At 35.6% G+C, this 23,710-nt stretch overlaps 2 protein-coding genes across 2 annotated transcripts; one reads left to right on the top strand and one right to left on the bottom strand.

The window, feature by feature from the left end:
• Positions 1 to 267: 267 nt before the first annotated feature.
• Positions 268 to 9,253, bottom strand: glmna (glomulin, FKBP associated protein a). Its single transcript, XM_084120156.1, has 19 exons — positions 9,163 to 9,253; positions 8,674 to 8,749; positions 8,467 to 8,592; positions 8,268 to 8,381; positions 8,073 to 8,181; positions 6,106 to 6,355; positions 5,637 to 5,736; positions 4,849 to 5,030; positions 4,707 to 4,760; positions 4,583 to 4,613; positions 3,796 to 3,885; positions 3,663 to 3,704; positions 3,506 to 3,579; positions 2,938 to 3,022; positions 2,750 to 2,859; positions 2,604 to 2,667; positions 1,264 to 1,396; positions 1,069 to 1,145; positions 268 to 987 (listed from the first exon to the last, which is right to left on the bottom strand). The coding sequence occupies exons 2-19, from the start codon at positions 8,710 to 8,712 to the stop codon at positions 892 to 894; spliced, it is 1,776 nt and encodes a 591-aa protein (XP_083976282.1). The 5' UTR covers positions 8,713 to 8,749; positions 9,163 to 9,253; the 3' UTR covers positions 268 to 891.
• Positions 9,233 to 22,923, top strand: rpap2 (RNA polymerase II associated protein 2). The gene is made up of 12 exons (XM_084120155.1): positions 9,233 to 9,341; positions 9,434 to 9,479; positions 10,653 to 10,770; positions 10,857 to 10,955; positions 11,046 to 11,111; positions 11,206 to 11,294; positions 12,083 to 12,118; positions 12,247 to 13,180; positions 13,843 to 13,940; positions 14,115 to 14,195; positions 15,992 to 16,060; positions 22,587 to 22,923. Exons 1-12 carry the CDS (start codon positions 9,287 to 9,289, stop codon positions 22,738 to 22,740), a joined length of 1,845 nt encoding a protein of 614 aa, XP_083976281.1. The 5' UTR covers positions 9,233 to 9,286; the 3' UTR covers positions 22,741 to 22,923.
• Positions 22,924 to 23,710: the final 787 nt, after the last annotated feature.

Genomic DNA, 23,710 nt, shown 5'->3' with positions numbered 1-23,710 from the left:
ATATGCACATAACCTCGCAAAAAAGGTCACAACACGGGTGCTTTTATATTTATCATTTACATTATTCTAACTGAATGACCACATGCTTGAAGTACAACTTATTCAATAAAAATGTAATCTTACCCAGAAGTGCGGGGTTTCAGTTGCTAAATTTGTAAATTTAGAATAAATTTTTAGTACGCAGGTTTTTGGTGAATCATTTGTCTGTGAAATTGTGCACACGCACGGTTATTGAATTGGACTATGTGGAAAAAGAAAAATTGCATCTGAAAAACAGTAGTATTTATTCAAAGCCTGAGGGATCATTTCATGTAGAAAAATGTAGAGGAGAACACTGCTTAATATTTCCTCCACAGAAAAACTTTCACAGACAAAGATGCAAAAATGCATGTACAAAAGGTCTAAGAATCTTAATTCGTGCAATTTTTGCATAGTTCAGTGTTTGTTTTAGTGATCCATACAGACAAAGCCTGTCAGCACGTAATAATCCAATAACTTATATTGTCATTTATAAGTGACCTAACATTACTTTTTTACATTAGTATCTTGACGTCAAACAAATGTGCACAATCATAGTTCAGAAGCCAAAACAATGAAAATCCATCCTAAAAAGTTGCAAATAACATTTAATATTTTCTCCCTGACAATAGACTACAATAATATGCTACTAAAGAGTGATTACAACCAGAGTGGACACAGACACAATAAAATACAGCAAAATAAAGCAAATCGAATGTAGTCCATGACTTTTGTCCCCACCCTAGAGCTGGCGGCATCACAAAACTGTCTCACTTCCGATTAGTTGTCGAATCATTAAAGGAAGCTGGCTCTGGTGCTTTGACTACATTAACCGAAAGAGAAGATGCTAAAAGACTCATACAGGCTCTCACATCATGATAAGGGTCTTTCTTTAGCCTGGGTGATCTCCTCGATTCTTGCCAAGACGCTCTCTATCAGGTCAAATGTGAAGAGGGCTGACTGCAGAACCTGCAGAAGCGGCATGCAAACACTGTTAGCTGTGTCCACTGTATTGAGCACCCATATGGACTGGTGCACAAAATAATATACCTGAATCTGCATTTCTGGTGTCATGCTGGGCAGCTTCTCATTGTCAACGGTTAATGTGCAGACTGATGCTTGAGAGTCTGTCGAACGCAACAAAAAAAGGGTTAGCAGCCTCACTACAGAGATTTCAAGTGACACAAGCTACATTCACAGCATAAATATGTTAAGTTCGGGATTATGAATGAGAGAGTATTGCACCTTTAGAAGTGATCTTATTCGCTTTCATGCTCTTCAGTTCTGCCTCATAATGCGCTTTGGACATGTTCAGACCAGTCCGCATTGGCTTCAGGTAGTTGTCCTCAATCTTATAAAGCTCCGTCCAAATTCCTGTCTAAACAGATAAAAAATAAAAATTATATATATATATGTTATGTGGGAGTTTGTTATGGATGTAGAGCAGTGGGTCCCCCATTGACAAAGACCATAAAGACAAAAGCTACTTGTTTTTAAACTTTTGTACAGAAACTAGTAGTGGAAATATATTAAAATAATAATAACAATAATAAATTATTATTGTTGATGTTGTTAGAAATAAAGTAATTACATTTTCTTATCATATTTCTACTTATTAATTACTATTTTATTATTACCAATTAATTTTATATACTAACAAATAGCAATTTATCAGCAACAGGGTTATTACAGTTAAGTAAAACCATTTTAAAAAATCATTACTTTAACAAACTTTAACTGAAATAAAATAAAATATAAAAAACATTTATTTCAGCTAGTTGCCAACATTTCTCATTTTCATTTAACTTGATTTACTAAAATAACAAACTAAAACTATATTTTAACTATATAGACATAATAAACATCTAATTAAAATACAAAAACAAACAACAAAATTCCTAAAACGTTATTATTTATATATTATTTAACCTAAAACGTATATAGGATAAATAAATAAATAATAAAAATTCAAAAAATATATAATTAATAAAAACTAAAATCTCAGTGATACAAAAATAACAATGCTCAGCAATTTCAACCCAATAAAATATTTTAGAGAGCATCCAGTAACTTGCATCAATTAAAAAAATATTAATAATTTAAAATAATAATAATATATTAAAAACAATTTTTATAAATAAAACATGTGTGAGTGCCCGTACGTGGATGCATGCTCTCATTTTCGCGAGGAAATATCCACTAATATATTTTTGTATCTTGTACCCTTTCCGGAGCACCCATAGTTTGTTTTGGGGTTTTTTGAGTACCAAATGCACTCTTAGATAATATTTTTTTCTTCAAAATATTTTAGAGCTTGACATAACTAGAAAAATTATATTCAAAATACAACAAAAAAAATCCAATACTTTTAAAAAATTTATTAATTTCCACTACTTCTACAAATCACACTTTTAAAATTCCCTCATTAATCCAGGTTTTCCAAGACCGTGTGAAACAAAAAAAAATTACAGTTGTTGAGGGAACGAATAAAACTGAGAAATACGTCAGTGTTTAGTTGTTTTAGCTTATTTTAAGGCTTGTTTTATCTTTTTACCTCATTTTAAGCGAAGACGGTTCACCCTTACCTCATTCTCCCATTCTTTATCTCGGATGAGCATGTATCTCAGGAGGTTCAGTGATTCCATGATCCTGTGTGATATGAACAGCAGTTTGGTCAAGTCAAACGACTGCGACTGAAGCAAGCGCTGTGGCAGTAAGAGCGAGCTCTCACCTGTCTAAGTTCTGCAGCAGGTCTGTTTCCGGTCCGTGCGGAAGACACAGCACTAGCCGCAGCAGAGGCAGCAGATGTTTACCCAGGAACCACTCATTACCATTACATGGCTAAAAAAAAAAAAAAAAAATGGAGGTGCAATAAAAAACAAATGGCACCAAATGACATGATATCATGACTTATCTTACCTTGAGGGAAAAGTCAATCTGATTCTTGATATTCTTGATAATGTATCCCTCCACCCCTGCGTGGTGACTTGTTTTCAACATGCCTCTAAAATGGAGGAACGCCATAAATGAACGCATCTAATAACACTAATATCACCAGCTAAGCTGTCTACATGTTTCGTTGTTTCAACGGAAACCCGTTTCCACCTCAGATATCTCAGTGTATGCCATATAAAGACTAAAATAGGAAAAAGTTTCTTTGTATTACTAGCATTTCTCGTGTTTATAGCCTCTCTAAGAGGAATTGCTTGTTGTGTTCATCATTTGTAAGTCACTTTGGATAAAAGCATCTGCTAAATTAATTACAATTAAGCACATTGTGAGATATAAACTTAATATAAAGTTGCTATTAGGGCGGCAACTACTGATGATTTTGAGAATTGATTAATCTGTGAATTGTTTCTTGATTTCACACACTATTGTGTAGTGATTTCAGATGTTTATGTATAATATCGTGTTATACTATTCCCTGGCTCACCTGTTAACCAGCAAACTCGAGAAAAAAATTATTTAAAAAAATATTTTTTACCTGAAGAACTTGTATTTGGCCTCTGTGCTGAATTTGTCAATACTCAGCTGAAACACTTTAAGGCCTTTAGTTCTCTGTGGTGAACACAAATCAAAATGAACAATGATAACACATATTATACAACACAAACATATAAACAACAGATCATCTCACTTACCAAAGTCTGGTCTGGACACAACGTCATAACTTTAACCAAGTTCTAGACAGAAAACAAAAAGTCTTAGAACAAGACCTCACCTAAATCACACGCAAAACTATTGTTACAGCATAATTAGTTATAATATTTGTACCTGTGGAACACTGAAAAATGTCTTCAGCTCCAAAATATCTACTGGTAGACTGTTATCTTCAATTCTGACAAGACTTTTTTCATACAGTTCCTATGATGAAAGAATTAAAGGAATATTAAAATAGGTGGTAACACTTTATTTTACAGTGTCCTTGTTACACGTCACATGTACTTACCAGGGTTCATACAGATACTGTAAAATGTAATTCCAGGACTTTCAAGAACTTTTCAAGCACTACTTTTTTGGTTTACAAGGACTACAATAGAGATCTCGCTTATCAAACAATATCTTTATTATCTTTCAACTTCTAAAAAGTATAAAATAAACTAAGAAAACAAAATGGTACAATTCAAGTGCAGCGCATGCAATGACTGTGGAAACTTTAACCTTTGAAAGATATCCTTTATTCAAACAGATTTTTTTTCCTCATGAATATATGATCGACCTGAAGAATGAAAGCTGTATCATATACTTGGATATTTATATGAGCAATATCATGCTCATATCTATATCAGACGGGCTGCAGTGTTCATTTTGAGTGAAAAGATTGTTTAATCAAATACAATTAAACGCTAATTTCACATATATTGTCTGTCAATAACTCACTTGAATAAACTGCACTTTTCAAGTACCTTTTCATAAATATGGTTTTCAAGGGTTTTCCAGGACTTCAATTTCCAAAAAGTCAAATTCAAATCCTATTCCTAACCCAATAGTAAGCTAAGTACGTTGTTAATTAATATTAATACAATGTGGTCTGGTTTAATGTTGTGATGAACACTCTTACCAATCCTTTCTGCAGGCGGGATCCTTCAGTTCTATAAATGAAGATCAAAACAGTAGAGTGAATCCTGTGTGTCAGAAGACTCTCATACAAATATTCAGATTCACAGTCATAACTTCATAAGTACCTGCTTAACAGCAGCTCGATGTATTCCATGTTGCACTGAAGAACAAAAACCGAACTGAAAAAAACATGCAAACAAATGTCAGCACAAATTGACATGAGGGTTTATCTGTGGGTAAATCATGGTCCGCGGCTTCTGTCTTCACCTGAGAACCGCTGGAAAGATGTCCACGGCTATATGATTCACAAAGAGCAGGTGGCACATGCAGGCCAGCGACTCCTTCGGGTATCTGACCTCCTCTTCCAGAAAGCCTGGGACCTCCCTTCTCTTCAGCACATTACGACTCAACAAATCAGGGAGTGACTCCCCAATATTTGACAAAATGATCTGTAAACATGGAACATAATGCAGATTAAGTATGAAAAGGTATATCAAGGCAGTGGTTCTGAAATACATTAGCAGATGCCTCTAGATTTAATATTATGCTATTTGATGCAATATTATTAGACTATCATTCAAAAGTTTGATTTCAGTAAGATTGAGTCACTTAAGCTCACCGAGGCTGCATTTACTTGATTAAGAATACAGTAAAAGCAGTAATGTTGTGAAATATTATTACAATTTAAAATAACTGTTTTCTATTTGAATATGTTAAAATGAAATTAACTGAATTTTCAGCATCATTACTCCAGTCTTCAGTGTCACATGATCTTTCAGAAATCATTCTAATATGCAGATTTGATGCTCAAGAAACATTTCTTATTATAATCAAATGCTGAAAACTGCTTGATATTTTTGTGGGAACTGTGATACTTTTTTTTTTTGTAACATTTCTTCATGTTTTCATTTGTAAACATGTCTTTACTGTTGCTTTTAATTTTAAAAAGAATACATTTCTTACTGACCCCAAACGTTTGAATGACAGTGTAAGTTTCAAAACACTTCATGCAATAAAGGAATGCAATAGTTAAGAAAGTTCATGCAATATTATACCAGTATCTCAGTAGCAAAGTCTCTCAGAGGGGATTTCTGGAGTGTGTCGGGATCTTTCAACTGCACCTCCAGCAGAGGCTCGCTTAAACTCTTCATACAGCTGAAGAAAAAAATACAATACATAAATTGCCCATATTAAAACACTTTCTTATATTGTCTAAAAAATTATGAACTAAAACCCTAAAAATTGCTTTAAATAAATCTGCGTATCACACTATTATAACTCTAACGTTGAGATTTTGCTAAAGATTTCATTGATTTAACAGTTATATTACATTATTAGTGTTTTTAAGGATTAACTAATCAAGTGTTAGAGTCCAGAAAGCAGCAAAGGTAATCTAAATGTAAAAATCAAGGAAATGAGTATGAGCAATTAAATATCCAATGCTGACCAGTACCGATAACTGAAATCATGTTGATATGTCCTTAATTTGGGGTAAAAATTATAAGCTACACTTATAAAACCTACAACTTGAGCAGTTCCACTCGGAGCTCATTGTCCTTGGATATTCTGTTGTTGTCCTTGATGATCTCCTTGATCTCTTCAACAAAGGGCTTCACAAACTGCAGAAGAGCAGTGCAGCAGCAGCACAAGCCGAAAACATCATCCTCCTCCTGCTCTTTGGTGACGGGCACCGGCAGTCTGGCCACCTGGCCGAGCAGCGTGGAGAGAGCCATGCCCACAGACGAGGCCTTCTTCATGCCCAGCCTCAGCAGCACTGACGGGGTCAGGACATATCAGGGGCAAAAAGAGGATCTGGTTCATTTAGGATCCATTCAGAACCATCAGAGTCACATGGAAGAGTCTTATGAGTACATCAGAATACAGTGTGCATGAGTCAGGATGGTCGGAAAACAACTTAGTAGTCAGTTGAAGTAACTACAGTACCGTTCCAAAGATTGGGGTCAGTACGTTTAAAAAAAAAATACTTTTATTCAGAAAGGACACGCTAAATTTGGGCTTTGGGATAAAACGATAGCAATGATTATGATATAACCTTCCCGTATAAAATTTAAACAAAAGTTTGATAAATGTTCAATGCAATGTTTATGCACTATGCAAATAATGCTGTGTATGCGTGTTGCAGACCGTCGCATTGCATAATTTTTCATATCACCCAGACATACACTACCGGTCAAAAGTTTTAGATCATTAAAGATTTTTAATGTTTTTAAAAGAAGTCTCTTCTGCTCACCAAGGCTGCATTTATTTGATAAATAAAAAACAAAAAAACATTAATATTGTGAAATACTATTACAATGTAAAATGACTGTTTTCTATTTTAATATATTTGAATTTTGAATTTTCAGCATCATCACTCCAGTCTTCAGTGTCACATGATCCTTCAGAAATCATTCTAATATGATGATTTGATCCTCAAAAAACATTCATTATTTTCAATGTTGAAAACAGTTGTGTACAATTTTTTTCTCAGAATTATTTGATGAATAGAAAGTTCATAACAGCATTTATTTAAAATAGAATATTTTTTAACATTAAAAATGTCTTTACTGTAACCTTTGATCAATTTAACTCACCCTTGATGAATAAAAGTATTGATTTCTTTTATTTATTCCCCCCAAAAAATAAAATAAAAATTCTTACTGACCCCAAACTTTTGAACGGTAGTGTTTAATGTTACAAAAGCTTTCCATTTCAGAGAAATGCTGTTCTTTTGAACTTTCTACTCATCAAATAATCCTGAAATAAAAATCTAAAAAACTGTTTTCAACACAGTAATAGTTTCAATAATCAGAAATGTTTCTTGAGCATCAAATCATCATATCAGAATGATTTCTGAAGGATCACGTGACACTGAAGACTGGAGTAATGATGCTGAAAATTCAGCTTTGATCACAGGAATAAATTACGCTTTACTGTATATTACATAGAAAATAACTGTTTTAAATTGTAATAATATTTCACAATATTATTATTATTTTTTGTACTTTTAATCAAATAAATGCAGCCTTGATGAGCAGAAGAGACTTTAAAAAAAAAACTAAAACTTTTGAGCGGTAGTGTACCTACATTAAACTGATCAAAATTGACACTAAATACATGTTACATAAAGATCTTATTTCAAATAATGAGTAATGGCTGCTGAAAATTCAGATTTGCCATCACAGGAATAAATTACTTTTTAAAATATATATATATATATATATATATATATATATATATATATATAAATACAATTTTTTTAGTTATTTTAAATACGATTAATATTTCACAATATTACCATTTTTACTGTATTCTTTTACTGTATTGTTCAAATAAATACAGCCTTGATGAGCATAAGAAATCTCTCAAAACATTTAAAAATGCACTGGCCCCATATATGTTATTACTAAAAAGGCTGTCAGCAGTTCACTGATGTCAACAATACATCAACATTTCAGCGCTTACGATTCAGTGACTAAGAGAAGAGGAACCTGTTTGTAAAGGCTTGAGGAGAAGAGTAAGCGTCTCAGCAATGGAGGCAGAATCAGCCTCCTCCACCTGCTCCAACAAACCCACCAGCAGCTCTTTAGGACTGCACACCTGTTTCACAAAACAACACTATGAACAGTTGAACGCAGCATGGAAACTTACAGCTGGTCATGGTTTAAGAACAAGACATAAACAACCTCCAGCAGATGCGACAGGATGGCATGGCAGTGGGGGAGGTTTTTGTCCTCCTTCTTCAGGAGCATCTGTACCAGAGGTCCCAGCAGATTCCAGCCCATGCATCTCACTATGCTCTTGAGTAAAACAAGGAAAAACATTCCTGAATTTGTCCTTCTCCATAGATAGATCACAAAGTGCACTAGATGCTGTCCAACTAACCTTGTTCTTCTCATCGACTAGGATGCTGAGAACTTGAGCACTGTCGCCTTGTTCTATACAGGTTCTTCCAGCGGTGAGGAATAAATCATAGTCCTGCGATGAGTAGCTTTCATCGTTGATTGCTTGCTAAAGAAAAAGTGAATGCACACGTGACTGATGGTAGGTGACACATCGTCAATGTACAGTAGCACATATCTAGACACTTACACATCTCTGGACTACATCACTGAGCTGTTCTAGAGCCATCTTGATGGTCTGAAACGTCTTCTGTCATCAAAGATTTCTGTATAGAAAAAACAAGTTATGATATTAATATATTATGCATGATAATGATGTGGTGCAAAGACAATAGAGCATTGACGTAGTCATCAATCATGACAGCTTTATAAAGAGCAGCTGGTTGTCACACGCAGCTCTAATTATTATCATCAGCAAACAAAGCAGAAAATATCCATATAAAAAAGAAAATATTCATAAATAGACCCCACTCTTCATCAGAGAGTCTGTATGTATATAAAACGGTTGTTGTAGTCATTAGCAAGATAGCTAAAATCTCGACTGGCGTTCACTAAATAAGCTCTGTAATCAGATTATGCGTTCGCGTAGCTTTGTACAGGCACGGCTGCTGGTTTATTTTGCTTATAAGATACACATCTACTAAAAAAAGATACAAACTGAAAATGCGCGCTCACTTACAGCTATACTTTCAATAAGCAGCGCCGCATGTTTGGAAACTGGAAAGCGGAATAAAGCGTGTCACTTGCGACTTGCCGTAGTGCTGTGACGTAGGCGGAAAAAGTTTTGTTTTGGGAAAACAAGCATGGAAGCCGGTGAAGTGACAGGAAAGAATAGCTCCTCAAAATCCAAAAAGAAAGGTTAGTGGATATATGGAGCTACATGGGATTTGCCCTCAAAGTTTTTATTTTTAAACTTTAAACAATATGTGTCGGCTTCATTTGAATTTCAGGTGGAAAGGGAGCCGAAGCGATTTCAGCAGCGCATGAGGCGAGAAGGTGCTTTTGTGTTTGTTTACTTTAGTTGAACTATGTTTTTGACCAGGAGTGTAACAATATCTCGTGTCACAATATATCGCAATACAAAAATCCAACAATATGTATCGTGGACTGTGACTATTTGTTTTGTGTATAGTTCGCCCAAAATTAAAATTACTGTGTGAGACAAAATTCACAGTTCACAGAGTTTTATTGTCGGTACTGGGGGTGTAACGATACCCTAATTTCACGATTCGATACATATCACGATACGATATTATTGCGATATTCTAAGACATATAATAAAAGGTTAAGAAAAAATGTACTGTTGATTAAATGCTAAATTTGATATAACATTGTGGGTGTTAATGAACAGGCTTGGACAATGGTGACACCTGAATAAATATATTCATGATTCTGAACTAATACAGAATTTTTTTAGACGAATATGCGCTTGCTCTCTGTCACTGGCTAGATATATTTAAAAAAATGTAGGCCACTTTTTACTGGTAACATAAGACTTATAACATAAGCATTATCAGGACCCACTAATATTCCCCCATTATTATACATTATATTCAACATAATATATTGTAGTTTAATGTAGTACTGACTCTGAAAACTTCAATTTTTTCTCACAGGGTAATTTTTATTTTGGGTGAACTATCCACGATACATATTGCATTTTTGTATTGCGATATATTGTGACACGATATATTGTTACACCCCTAGTCAGTACTATATTAAACTACAATATATAATGTATAATAATGCAATGGGGTATATTTGTGGGTCCTGATAATGCCAAATGTCTTATATTACCAGTAAAAAAAAAGTGGCCTACATTATTTTAAATAAATCTAGTCAGTGACAGAGTCCAAACACATTCTTAAAATAATTCTGTATTTTCAGCTTCAGAATAATTCTGGTGTCACTATTGTCCTGTGCATTGGGTTACCAGCACCAAGTCCAAGCCTATTCATTTACACCCCCAATGTAATACCAAATTTAGCATTTTAATCAACAGTATATTTTTTGTAAACCTTTTACCATATGTCTTGGAGTATCGCAATAACATCATATAGTGAGTTCAGTATCGTGATATGTTTAGAATCTTGACCCCTATTTTTGAATACCAATATTTTTAAGTAACTATTAAAATGACGTGAGTTATATAAAGCGTGTTGTTTGCAGGAGGGAAGTCATTAAAGATGCGCTCAGACAGAAGCTGGAGTTGGAGCGCAGAGCCCTGCATGTGGTCGAGCGCTTGGTGGAAGAGGACAGCGTGACCGAGCAGTTCCTCATCGACTGTGTAACTTACATGTTTAGCCTCTTTATACAGTTTAGCTGGAGATTTAAATAGTTGTAAGTTGAATGTCCTGTCATCTTCTGCTGCAGGCATGGTACATCACTTCTACCAATTACAAAGACACAGTGGAAGAGCGGTCCATTGCCAAACTGTGTGGATACCCTGTGTGTCCAAATAAACTAACCAATGTAAGAACCTTTCTTGGAATTACACAAGTTATTTTTTTATTTGACAAATTTTGTTGTTTCTTTCTGTTAATAAGAGTTTATTAATTTCAGGTGCCCGCTCAACAGTTTAAAATATCCACCAAAACTAATAGAGTCTATGATATTACAGAGCGCAAGGTATGATTTATTTCCATCGCTCTCCTGAAATGTATTTAGAGATTAAACAGGCCAGTTCTTCATAATTTTCTGTTGTTTGTTCTTTATTTTTCAGTGCTTTTGTTGTAATTTCTGCTACAAAGCCTCCAAATGTTTCGAGTTCCAGATATCAACAACTCCACTTTGGCTCAGAAAGGATGAGAGGTAGTATATCTGTCAATCCAGTTCATTACTATTATTAAAATCAAAATGTTTAATCATATAATTAAAATATTTTAATCATAAAACTGAATTCTTTATCATACAGTTATAAAAAAGGATATCATTTATTTTATTTTATATGTAATATTACATTTTTAACTTATTATGGCGATTCAAAAGTTTGGGGTCTGAAAGAATTTAAGTCTCTTATGCTCGTCAAGGCTGCATTTGTTTGATTAAAATTACAGGACAAATAGTAATATTGTGAAAGATTATTATGATTTTAAATAACTGTTTTCTAATTTAATATATTTTAAAATATAATTTATTCCTGTGATGCAAAGCTGAATTTTCAGCATCATTACTCCAGTCTTCAGTGTCACATGATCCTTCAGAAATCACTCTAATATGATGTTTTAATGCACAAGAAACATTTGATTATCAATTGTACTGTATAATAATTTGCTGAAAACTGCTAAAAAATGTTCAGCATTCTTTGATGAATAGAAAATTCAAAAGAACAGCATTTATTTGACATTGAAATATGAAAAACTTCTCTGAAGACAAGAATTCCAAGGCACTCGAATGTTAGTGAAAAACTATGAAACTATGAAAAACTTCTGTTCAATTTGATATGTCCTTGCTGAATAAATATATTTCTCTCTTCTAATTAAAAAGTCATACCCAAACTTTTGAACGGTAGTTTTTTAACAAAAATAATTTTAATTAAACTGTATTTTTAATAATGTTTTTAAAATAATGTAACAATGTTCTTTTCTTTTCCATAAAAGGCCTCCTGAGGTTAAGCTGATGAAAGAAGGAGACGGGTATGCGCATGCTGTTTGTCTTAGAGAAATGCCATTGTTTAGTAGATGTTTTGCAGTGGAATAACCTTCTGAATGAGTAGTTTATAGTTGTATAAATTGACTGGAAGTTTATTCTCACCTGTGCACAGAGGCAGCTCAGGACAGGAGATAAAGTTGGTCGACAAGCCTTTAAAAAAAGCCGACATTGAGAATCCCGTCACAGACGTTCCTGAGTCTTACAAAGACTCTCCTCCCTTCAGCCAGAGTGACAACAGCGACATTGAGCAAGATTTTGTCTCCAGTGTGGTGTCCAGACAGAGTAAACAAGCACGGGTTCACTGGGGAAAGCTGCCAAAGAGGGATGGAGCGAGTGAGGATGAGTCCACTGCTGAAATTAAGCAATATGCGCATCCTGAACCTTCACAAAGAGAAAATAATGATGAAAGTGGATCTTCACAAACTCCTCAACCACAGAAAGACCCAACCGACTGTCTACCTAAACTGGATAAAACCACATCTGCAGAATCTGATTTTAAAGGCGCACTGGAGCTTTTGAATCAGTGTAGTCTTAAGGACGCTGCAACCCAGGAGGAAACTAACCTCCCTTCACAGCCTGAGATTGTAAACTCCCTCCCTGCCGCTGGTGCTCTGAACATCACTCAGGTGGGCATGAGTAAGAGAGGAGCTGCAGGCCTCAAAGGATTGTTGAAGGATCATAACAGAGCTAAAACAACCCCCACAGCCGTCAATCTGTGCCTGCTAGAGCGTCTACGACAAACCTTTACGGAGTGGAGAACTGTGGACACTATGAAGTTTCTTTATGGGCCTGAATATGTTTCAGGAACAGAGTCTAAAGCACAGGAGGTTGAGGAACTGGATGAAGATGACCTGGATGAGGCTGAGGTGGGCTTGAGACAGGACAGTGTAAGTTCTTTCACACCCAGAGCTCCTGCTCCTGATATTGAGACGCTGTGGAAAGAGACTGCGTCGCTGGGGCTGAGAGTGAGGGAGTTTTATGAAGGAGTGTGTGTTCTGCCTGAAGAGCTTAAGACGGATGCAGTCAAAGAGACTGAAGATACACAGGTGAGAACTGAATGATTTGCCTTTCAAATTTTCACTTTTAAGCTACCCTTCTAGACTCATACTTGCACATACAATATAATGGCTAAGTTTTAATTTTAGTAATTTATGTGCTTTTGTAATTTTTATTATTTTTTGTTTAAAAAAAAAAAGGTTTAATTCAGTTAGTACATTTCGTACTTCAACTTAAACATATTTCAGCTAGTTCCCACATATCTAATTTTAGTTTTTCACCTAATACTTATATTTTAATTTATTTCAGCTTTATTTCAATTAGCCGTTAGTTTATTCCTCAAGTACACACATGTTGTTCACATTAACTATGAACATGATCCACCTACTAATGTTTGACAACCACAAATACAGTATATCGGTTGTTTTATTTCATGACCTGACAAAGGTGTAATGACTTTTTTATTAATGTGTTCTTCTTTTAAAATGCCACTTGATTTAATATTTGATATCTAAAGCAATGGCATTAATACTTTTGTCATACTTAAAGCATCCATGAATGGCCTCTCGTTCTGAACTCTAAACCTGCAGTTACTCTGACTGTCCTGTTGTGGGTGCTTAATTCTAGCATAATCTTCCTGACACCATCTCTCATTCATTTCTGCATGTTGCATTCTTGATTGACATGCAATCCTTTTCTTATGGGCCTCCAGGACATTGGGAAGAACAAGGACCCTCCTCTGCCTTTGGTTGATTCTCATGCACAGCACCTGATACAGAAACGCATTGTTGTGGAGAAACTCAGCCGGAGGTCAGTGTTCAGCATTCCAGCTGCTTTTGACACAACTGTACGTTGATTTGGTCACCCTAATAATGTATCTGACCTGCTTAAAATCGGTATAAATGGTGACCTGCATTTCTGTCAAACACACCTTATCTTCTTGCATTTTGTTATTTAACATAACCTTCTTGTGTCTTCCCAAAGCTTGAGAGATGTTGTGGGACCCCTGTGTCTAACAATAAGTGATGTCATCAATAACATAAATAATCTGGTCAGGACATTCAGGTAAGTCGCATCGCACACTAGATGAAGAGTGAAGACTTTGTATGTGTTTTCAAACAAGCTGATAGACTGTCTGTACGAATATAGATTTTCTGTTCATGAAGGATGCATTAATACGGAAGTCCTGAACCGCACGGTAAAAAAAAGAAAACTTTCGACACAACAACTCGTTAATAATAATAACTCATAATATATTGTTATTTCGACATTATCTCGTTATTTCAACATAAGGGGACATTCTAATATGCATTAAGCCGCATTTAGCGTTCTTATAACAGTTTTCTATGGGAGGAAAATGCTTAATGTGAAATTATACATTCTGGACTCATCAGATTTTTTTGTAGTATACTTTATTATAATTTTAGTATCATAATGATTAATAAATGCATGCACAATTATCCGTGAACTTGATAAATGTTGCAGATACGTTTTACTATCCACAAACAAATTGCTTTCAACTTATGTGTGCAAAATTCAGAATTCAACGAATGTGCAGCAATTTTTTTGCATTTTTTATTCAAAAAGCATTTTTGTGAATAAAATGTTTTATTTTGTATTAGTGATCATAATTTGTGCATGCAACAAAGAAGATGTACAGGTGACACGCGTGCATTTATTGACGTCTTTTCTGAGTCAGTCTCATTTGAGTGTATTCGGCAATGCTTAACGTGTAATTAAGCGCGTTGAGTTTATATTCTGGGCTCATCAGATTTTTTTCTGGGCTCATTTCATTTTGTTTGTGGATAGTAAAACATATCTGCAACATTTATCAAGTTCACGGATAATTGTGCGTGTATTTATTAATCATTATGATAAAAATCATAATAAAGTATACTACAAAAAATCAGATGAGTCCAGAATATGCTTAGAAGAACGCATTTCATTTCAAGTTAAGCATTTTCCTCCCTTAGAAAACCAATATAAGAACGCTAAATGTGGCTTAATGCATATTAGAATGTCCCCTTATGTCGAAATAACGAGATAATGTCGAAATAACAATATATTATGTCGAAATAACGAGTTATTGTGTCGAAATAACGAGATATTATGTCGGAATAGCGACTTAATATCTCGAAATAACTTTTTTCACCATGCGGTTCAGGGCTTCTGTACATTAAATTGATGTAACAGTAAAGAAATTTATAATGTTGCAAAATATTTCTAATAATTCTTTTATGGTCAAAATTATTTATTGAGCATCAAATCAGATCATATTAGAATGATTTCTGAAGGATCATGTGACACTGAAGACTGGAGTAATGTTGCTGAAAATTCAGCTTTGCATCAGGAATAAATTACATTTTAAAATATATTAATTCAATTAAATTATTTTAAATTGCAATAATATTTCACAATATTACTGTTTTTACTGTATTTTTGTTCAAATAAATGGAGCATAAGAGACAAATTGCGTACAACAGGGTCAAATCAGTGTTTATGTCTGTCTATTAGACACTCGGTAGACCTTTTTGACCTGAGTCATGACATTTTGAGTTTCACGGCCCATAAATTGTGATTGGCCATGGAGGTGTTGTCAACAGGAAGTAGAAGATGATTTAGCATGCCTCTGAAGGGTCACTTGACCCTTGGATTGAACCTGCTTCCAGGAATTATGTCTCTCCTGTTGAGGGCCACTAAATCTGAGCAGCTTCAAAACCATGACACCCATTAAAGCAGTTTGACTTTAATATTGCACTTATTCCCCATTATTTTGCAAGTCGTTATAACTGACATCAACGCGCATTCAAAACTGGATAGCATTTAAGTGCACTTTTGCTAACGTTGTCCTTTTGTTCCAGGTTTACAAACACAAATATCATTCACAAAAGCCCAGAATGGACTTTAATCGCCGTGGTTCTTCTGTCAGTGTAAGTATCAAGTAAACATTCAATACATTAAAACTAAGATTTGAATATTTTCTGGGTGGTTTCTGGCTCATCATACCATCGTCCAGATTGCGTCCAACCAGAGTCGGGTCTTAACATATTTGGTATCTTTCAGATGTCAAACAGATCTTTAGATTGCTTAAGCTAATTATCTACTAACACTTGGCTTTGCTCATGCATGGGAAAGTGCCACATGTGTTGGTATTTGCCATGAGAGTCCAGCACGGTCGCGCTCATATAAAGGCTCAGATTAATGCAACTGCAGATAATGCCGTGGGTTTATCTGATGATGGCTGTTGATTGGGGCTTTATGGCTTCTCGCTGGCCTGCTGTGCTCTGACAGTGAAAGTATGTGGTAGACGGATCAACAGCTGGAGGGCCTGGCTTTAACAAGAGCGGACGGGAACAGGACTGAGGAAATCAGGGAGCATTGTTTTCTCTTCAGGAACACACTATGTAAAGTCATAAGACGCAAGTGATTTATGTCTGTGCGAGTGCGTGTATGATTTGTGTGCATTTGTTTTTGCTCCAAGTTAATATTTGTCTACTTGATAAAGATTTGTTCTTCTATTGAGGATTGATTCTGGAGTTTCTAATTGTGAGAGATCTTTTCCTGTCGGAAAACTAGAAAAAACTAAAAAAATATATTATTTTAAGTAGTGGTAAGACTTTACAATAAGTTTACATTGGTCACACTTTATATTAGCTGTCTTTAACTACTTGTTTTAAAAAAGTGCAGAACACTTTTGCTGCTATTGAGGTGAATACGGGTACGGTTAGGGACAGGATTGGGGCTATGGGTAGGTTTAAGCTGTAATTGCATGCAGGTATTTTTAAATATGTAAGTAAAATGTAAAAACATGCATGTGCACACGTAGGACCATTACATGTGTTATAACATTAGTTAACTATATTGGTTTACATAAACTAACAATGAAAAATATTTCTAAAGCTTTTATTAATCTTAGTTGATGCTAATGTAAACATTTTCTAATACATTATTACATTTAAAAGTTGTATCTGTTAATATTATTTTAAAGGGATAGTTCACCCAGAAATTAAAGTTAGCCCATGATTTACTCACCCTCAAGTCATCCTAGGTGTATATGACATTCATCTTTCAGCCGAATACAATCGGAGTTATATTAAAAAATGTCCTGGCTCTTTCAAGCTTTATAATGGCAGTGGATTGCTGTTTCTGTTTTGACCATAAAAGTGCATCTATCCATCATAAAAGTGCTCGACACAGCTCCGGGGGATTAATAAAGGCCTTCTGAAGCGAAGCGATGAGTTTGTGTAAGAAAAATGTTCATATTTAACATGTTACAAAGTACAATTCTATCTTCCGATCAAACGACCATACACCTAGGAAGCTAGAATGTCATATACACTAGGATGACTTGAGGGTGAGTAAATCATGGGCTAATTTTCATTTTTGGGTGAATTATCCCTTTAAGGACCTGATATAACATGAACTGACAATGAACAGTTGTAGTTTTATTAACTAAAATGAGCAAAAATGAATAAAAATGAATTAATACTTTAACAAATGTTTTAATTATTGTTGCATTAATCAATGTTTTACCTATGGTCCGGCTTAATATTATATTATTATTTCTTAGAGACATAAAAAATAACGTGAAAAATGTTTGTATGCTAAATCATTGTCATATGATGTGACTAACATGCAGACAGAAAAATAACTCAGTGGAAATCAAAATATCAGAGAGGATCCCTGCAGACCCTCATGACTGTGTCAAGGTCAAAAAGTCTCAAAATATCAGGGCCCGTATTTTTAAAGTTTCTAAGAATCCTCTCAGAAAACTCCTAATTTAGCTTAAAAACTTCCAGGTAGGAGTCTTAGCTTAAGAGCAATTCGGGACCGATCTGAGAGCAACTCTGAGCAAGGAAAAGACAAAAACTTTAATCTTAGTGAGGAGGCGGGGCTGACCCCCTTGCTACACATGACACAATCTTTTGAAGACTGTGATTGGTTGGTTGTCCAAGAAGGGAAAAAAAAGAGCGATTTTAAGTATAGGGTCTACTCGCACACATTATATATGTGTGTGTGTGTATATATACACTCACCTAAAGGATTATTAGGAACACCTGTTCAATTTCTCATTAATGCAATTATCTAATCAACCAATCACATGGCAGTTGCTTCAATGCATTTAGGGGTGTGGTCCTGGTCAAGACAATCTCCTGAACTCCAAACTGAATGTCAGAATGGGAAAGAAAGGTGATTTAAGCAATTTTGAGCGTGGCATGGTTGTTGGTGCCAGACAGGCCGGTCTGAGTATTTCACAATCTGCTCAGTTACTGGGATTTTCACGCACAACCATTTCTAGGGTTTACAAAGAATGGTGTGAAAGGGAAAAACATCCAGTATGCGGCAGTCCTGTGGGCGAAAATGCCTTGTTGATGCTAGAGGTCAGAGGAGAATGGGCCGACTGATTCAAGCTGATAGAAGAGCAACTTTGACTGAAATAACCACTCGTTACAACTGAGGTATGCAGCAAAGCATTTGTGAAGCCACAACATGCACAACCTTGAGGCGGATGGGCTACAACAGCAGAAGACCCCACCGGGTACCACTCATCTCCACTACAAATAGGAAAAAGAGGCTACAATTTGCACGAGCTCACCAAAATTGGACAGTTGAAGACTGGAAAAATGTTGCCTGGTCTGATGAGTCTCGATTTCTGTTGAGACATTCAGATGGTAGAGTCAGAATTTGGCGTAAACAGAATGAGAACATGGATCCATCATGCCTTGTTACCACTGTACAGGCTGGTGGTGGTGGTGTAATGGTGTGGGGGATGTTTTCTTGGCACACTTTAGGCCCCTTAGCGCCAATTGGGCATCGTTTAAATGCCACGGCCTACCTGAGCATTGTTTCTGACCATGTCCATCCCTTTATGACCACCATGTACCCATCCTCTGATGGCTACTTCCAGCAGGATAATGCACCATGTCACAAAGCTCGAATCATTTCAAATTGGTTTCTTGAACATGACAATGAGTTCACTGTACTAAAATGGCCCCCACAGTCACCAGATCTCAACCCAATAGAGCATCTTTGGGATGTGGTGGAACGGGAGCTTTGTGCCCTGGATGTGCATCCCACAAATCTCCATCAACTGCAAGATGCTATCCTATCAATATGGGCCAACATTTCTAAAGAATGCTTTCAGCACCTTGTTGAATCAATGCCACGTAGAATTAAGGCAGTTCTGAAGGCGAAAGGGGGTCAAACACAGTATTAGTATGATGTTCCTAATAATCCTTTAGGTGAGTGTATATGCATATATGTATGTATACATGTATGTGTATGTATATGCACAGCAAAATCCCCAGTGTTAAATTAACACTGCTCAGTGTTTATACGAGTCCACAGTGAAGCAGCGAAGCACTGTTAAAGTTAATGAGATAATTAAGTGATTAATTGTGTGATGATTGAGCATTATTAAATGTTAACAAGCAGAATCACTGAAGGAGAAAATTTATGTAAAATGGTCACCATTATGGAGATCAGTGTTTGATTTAGTTGGGCTCTTGACCCTTACTTTTTTAACTTTAGATTTTGTTTGGCTGCTGTAATTCAGTTATAACAGCCAGATGAACAAAGAGAAAAGGTGATCTGATGGTGTTGGTTGTGTTTTAACATAATCATTAGTTGGCCTGAATCACTGAACTCATTGAGAGCATAATTTTAGTTAAGTTAAGTTTACCTTATGGATTATAGCAGCACTGTCCTTGTAGAGCATGCCATTTTTAGCATTTTCAATGAAATCCAAATGATCAAATCAATTACAAATTTTTTTTTTAATTTATAATAAATAATAATCATTATTTATTCATGCAGCAATGCATGATGGGAGCCATGAATGAGTTTTGATTGGTGGCACCCAGAATGCACTGCAACATGCTTTGTAATTGTCACCATTGTTGAGATTCATAGGCTGATTCTTGATGTCTGTGTTTAAAAGAATTTTTTTTTGGATGTGAACAACTTTTAAGAAATTATTTGGATTACATTGTAAAAGTTACAAATATTATGCTTGTCAAGGACAGTGCTGCTATAATCAATAAAGTAAATCTAACTCAGAAATTGGGCTCTATATGAGTTCAGTGATTCAGGTCAAATGATTGTGAAATAATGATTATTTTAAAACACAACCAACACCATCAGATCACCTTTTTGTTCATCTGGCTGTTATAACTGAATTACAGCAGCCAAACAAAATCTAAAGTTAAAAAAGTAAGGGTCAAGAGCCCAACTAAAGCAAACACTGATCACCATAATGGTAACATACCAATTACGGTTTTCTCCTTCAGTGATTCTGCTTGTTAACATCAGGTGTCTTTAATAATGCTCAATCATCACTCAATTAATCACTTAATTATCTCATTAACTTTAACACTGCTTCAGTGTTACTCAAAACACTCTGAGTGTGGACTCATTTAAACACTGAGAGTGTTAATTTAACACTGGGAATTTTGCTGTGTGTATATGTAATTTTTTATTTTATTTACCATGCTGTTAATTTCCTATAAGGTATTTGATTGGCTTAGAATGATAAAAAGTGTTCCACTCTTTCCAATTACACTGATTGCTGGCATGTCTATTTAAGTGGTGGTTTGTATGTTGGTTTTAATGTAGCAAACATGGAATCAAAAACGAAGGATGAGAAAGTCCGACTGGACAGAGGAACAGTGTTTACTGTTAGCCCAGTTAGTGGATGAACACAAGGCTACCCTTAAAGGAAAATTCGGGCCGGGTGTCACAGCACGGTGCAAGAAGCAGACGTGGGAGCTTATAGCGGTTTATAATAAATTATTAACGGTTCATTCCCCCTGATTGTGCGCACCAGGAAAGCCTGCTATATTCATAAATGCAGTGGGAATGTCCAGTGGAAACAAAATGAACTGCGACACAATAAGAGGTTCTGAAAGTGCTGGAATTGTTTGTGTGATCGCTCTGCTTACAGAAGGTTGTGACAGACCCAAATCATCACTGCTGCATTGTTGCATTTTCCCAGTTGCCACATATCTTAATGTAGTGATTACTTTCATTTCTGGCGCTATGGCATTTCTGCGCTGTTTCGGAGATGTTAGCATGTCTCTAATAAGATCTGTCACAAACATGATCCCAGCACGATCTAATCTATAACGTCTTATTAACTCACTGTCATCCATTGTCTGCAACACATTTATTCTCCCTCTTCATCTTTCTGCCATTTTCTCTTTTGCTAAAGAAACTCTTATGCCTCTTAAAAGTCCTCATCCATACTCCTATCAAGACCTCTTTTAAGGGTTAAGATGCTTTCTGAATGACTTTTAAGAGTAAAAGAATTTTCTTAGAATTTTGTCACTAGGAGCTACTCTTTGCATTAAGATTTTTTATGAATACGGGCCCAGTTTTTGGTGTCAGTGTGTGTGTGTGATGTTTGTACAGTAGCAGGTGGTGTGTATGGCTTTCCTCAGAGCCACTAACTCTGAGGAGAGTTCCGTGCTGCTCCCTGTCTGTGTCAACACAAGCCCGTCTCTTATCACGGCCTGATTGCTGTGGATCCGTGATGCTGCGGGAACAGCATGGGAAACATTCCACCTGAAGAGCCACTTAAACCACTCCTCATTTAAAGATCTGTCCTAAAGACACGGCTCTGATTTATCACTGACTGCCTGGGGGATTTCTTAACCCAATATTAATACATTTTTATAATAACTTCAGTTTGGTGTAGAAACAATTTTCACTCCGAAATTGCTAGTTAATTTCACAATTAATTACACAACAATGACAAGTAACTGAATTAAACCAAAGTCCTGCAAGTCATTTCCCTCGGCGGCCATCTTTCAAATGCATCTCGGACCGCTATTTCAGTCATGCAAGTACAGGATTAAATTTATTAGTTGATTATTGATTACTAAATTAGATTAAATTAACCATTGATAATGCAACAAATAAATATTTAGATTTTGCCCAGAGAAGTTGCGAAAAATATGGTAATCTTCAGCACACAAACTATTTTTTTATCGATGGGAAAGCTTTTTTTTTTTTTTAAACATGTTTTATAACTTTATATTCACTAATCAGTGTGTTTCAGACTGTGTTTTTTGACTGCTCATCTTCATTACGTTCAGAACCCATTTAAGGCTTTCAATCTGTTTATCAGCAGAGGGCCTGTTATTTTCCCTTCATGAATAATTTGGAAGCCTCTTCCAAATTACTCTGTGCCTTATGTCAGGTGTGCCGCCGGCCTGTGGGCTTTTGTTCAGAGCAGTTCAATAATAGATAAAGCTCCAGAAACTGTAGAACAGGTTGAATCCGAGCTGTTGCAATAACCCTTTTCCTCTTCGAGAGAGAGCTAGGGATGGATGACTCCATGAAAGTGGCATAAATGCAGGTGTTAAAGTACTCTAGAGAGAGAATCTTTTATCCTCACTAACTTCATTTTAAATCTGTTTACATGCCAATGGTGCTAAACGCTGTTTGTTTGCTCAGGTTAACAGAAGTGTCACCATTGCTGAGAGAGTCGCTGGCAAGTCCGTCTTCGTTGGAGTACATCTCCTCTCTCATGAGCGAGCTGAAACTGGAGGACAAAGATTTACACAACCTCGTGCTGCTCTTCAAACCCTGTGTTGCTCCAATAACATAATGTACACCGCACACATGTAGAATTTATAATAAAAGCCCACCTAATACAAAGATTGTATGCATCCTTTTATTTTCATTAGTCAGTATTATATTAATGTAGTTAATGATATCTTATTTACTTGCTCAAAATTGACTGACGATGAATCAAATTCAGATTGTGTTGTGCGTCACAGAACATGAATGTAAAAAAAAAAAAAAAACCTGCTTCATTCTTAAAAAGTTTCTGAAGGATTGTTTTGTCTGAAGAATTGTATAATACAAGTGCAAGGTAATGCTCTTGGAGAAATTTCAGTTGGATTTTGGGCCATATGGTGGGCCTAATATAGCTTGATGAATGCATGCAGCTTGTATATGGCTTCAGACAGGTTAAAATAACATCTTTTCTAAACAAAATCTTTTTAACCTTAAAATTCAGTAGCCACAATATAGCCTACAGTGCAAACAAATATCTATTTTATTAAGATTACGATTTGATTAAGAATACGTGGTTGGTTAATTTGTTCTTATGTTTTCCTCATAAATTACCTCAAATGTGAATTTGAAGTCGATATGTTGTTTGACAGGTGCGTTGCTAACAATTGCTATATCTGCAACTATCACACTTTCACAAGAATATGAATTTAACATTGACGAAATCCGCTTTAGCCTACACTCAGAAAATAAAGTACATAATTGTACCTTTAGGGGTACAATGGCTTGTCACTGGGGCTGTACCCTCATGGGTACAATATTGTACCTTAACCTTTAAAAGAAACGTATATACATGTATGTACCTTTTAATGCTTTTTGACCCTCAAAAAGGTACATATATGTACCTTGAGGTCCAATAATAAGCCCTATGGGGTACGTTAGTGTAGATTGTACCTTGGGGGACAGAAATGGACTCCTACTATACCCCATTTCTGACAGTGTATTGACATGACGTAACATTATTATCCTAAACCTTTAAAAGGCCTATGTATTTCGAAGTA

The sequence above is a fragment of the Abramis brama genome, assembly GCF_963993115.1.
Source record: "Abramis brama genome assembly, chromosome: 7".
NCBI classification, from domain to species: domain Eukaryota; kingdom Metazoa; phylum Chordata; class Actinopteri; order Cypriniformes; family Leuciscidae; genus Abramis; species Abramis brama.
This window is presented reverse-complemented; position numbering and strand designations above follow the sequence as displayed.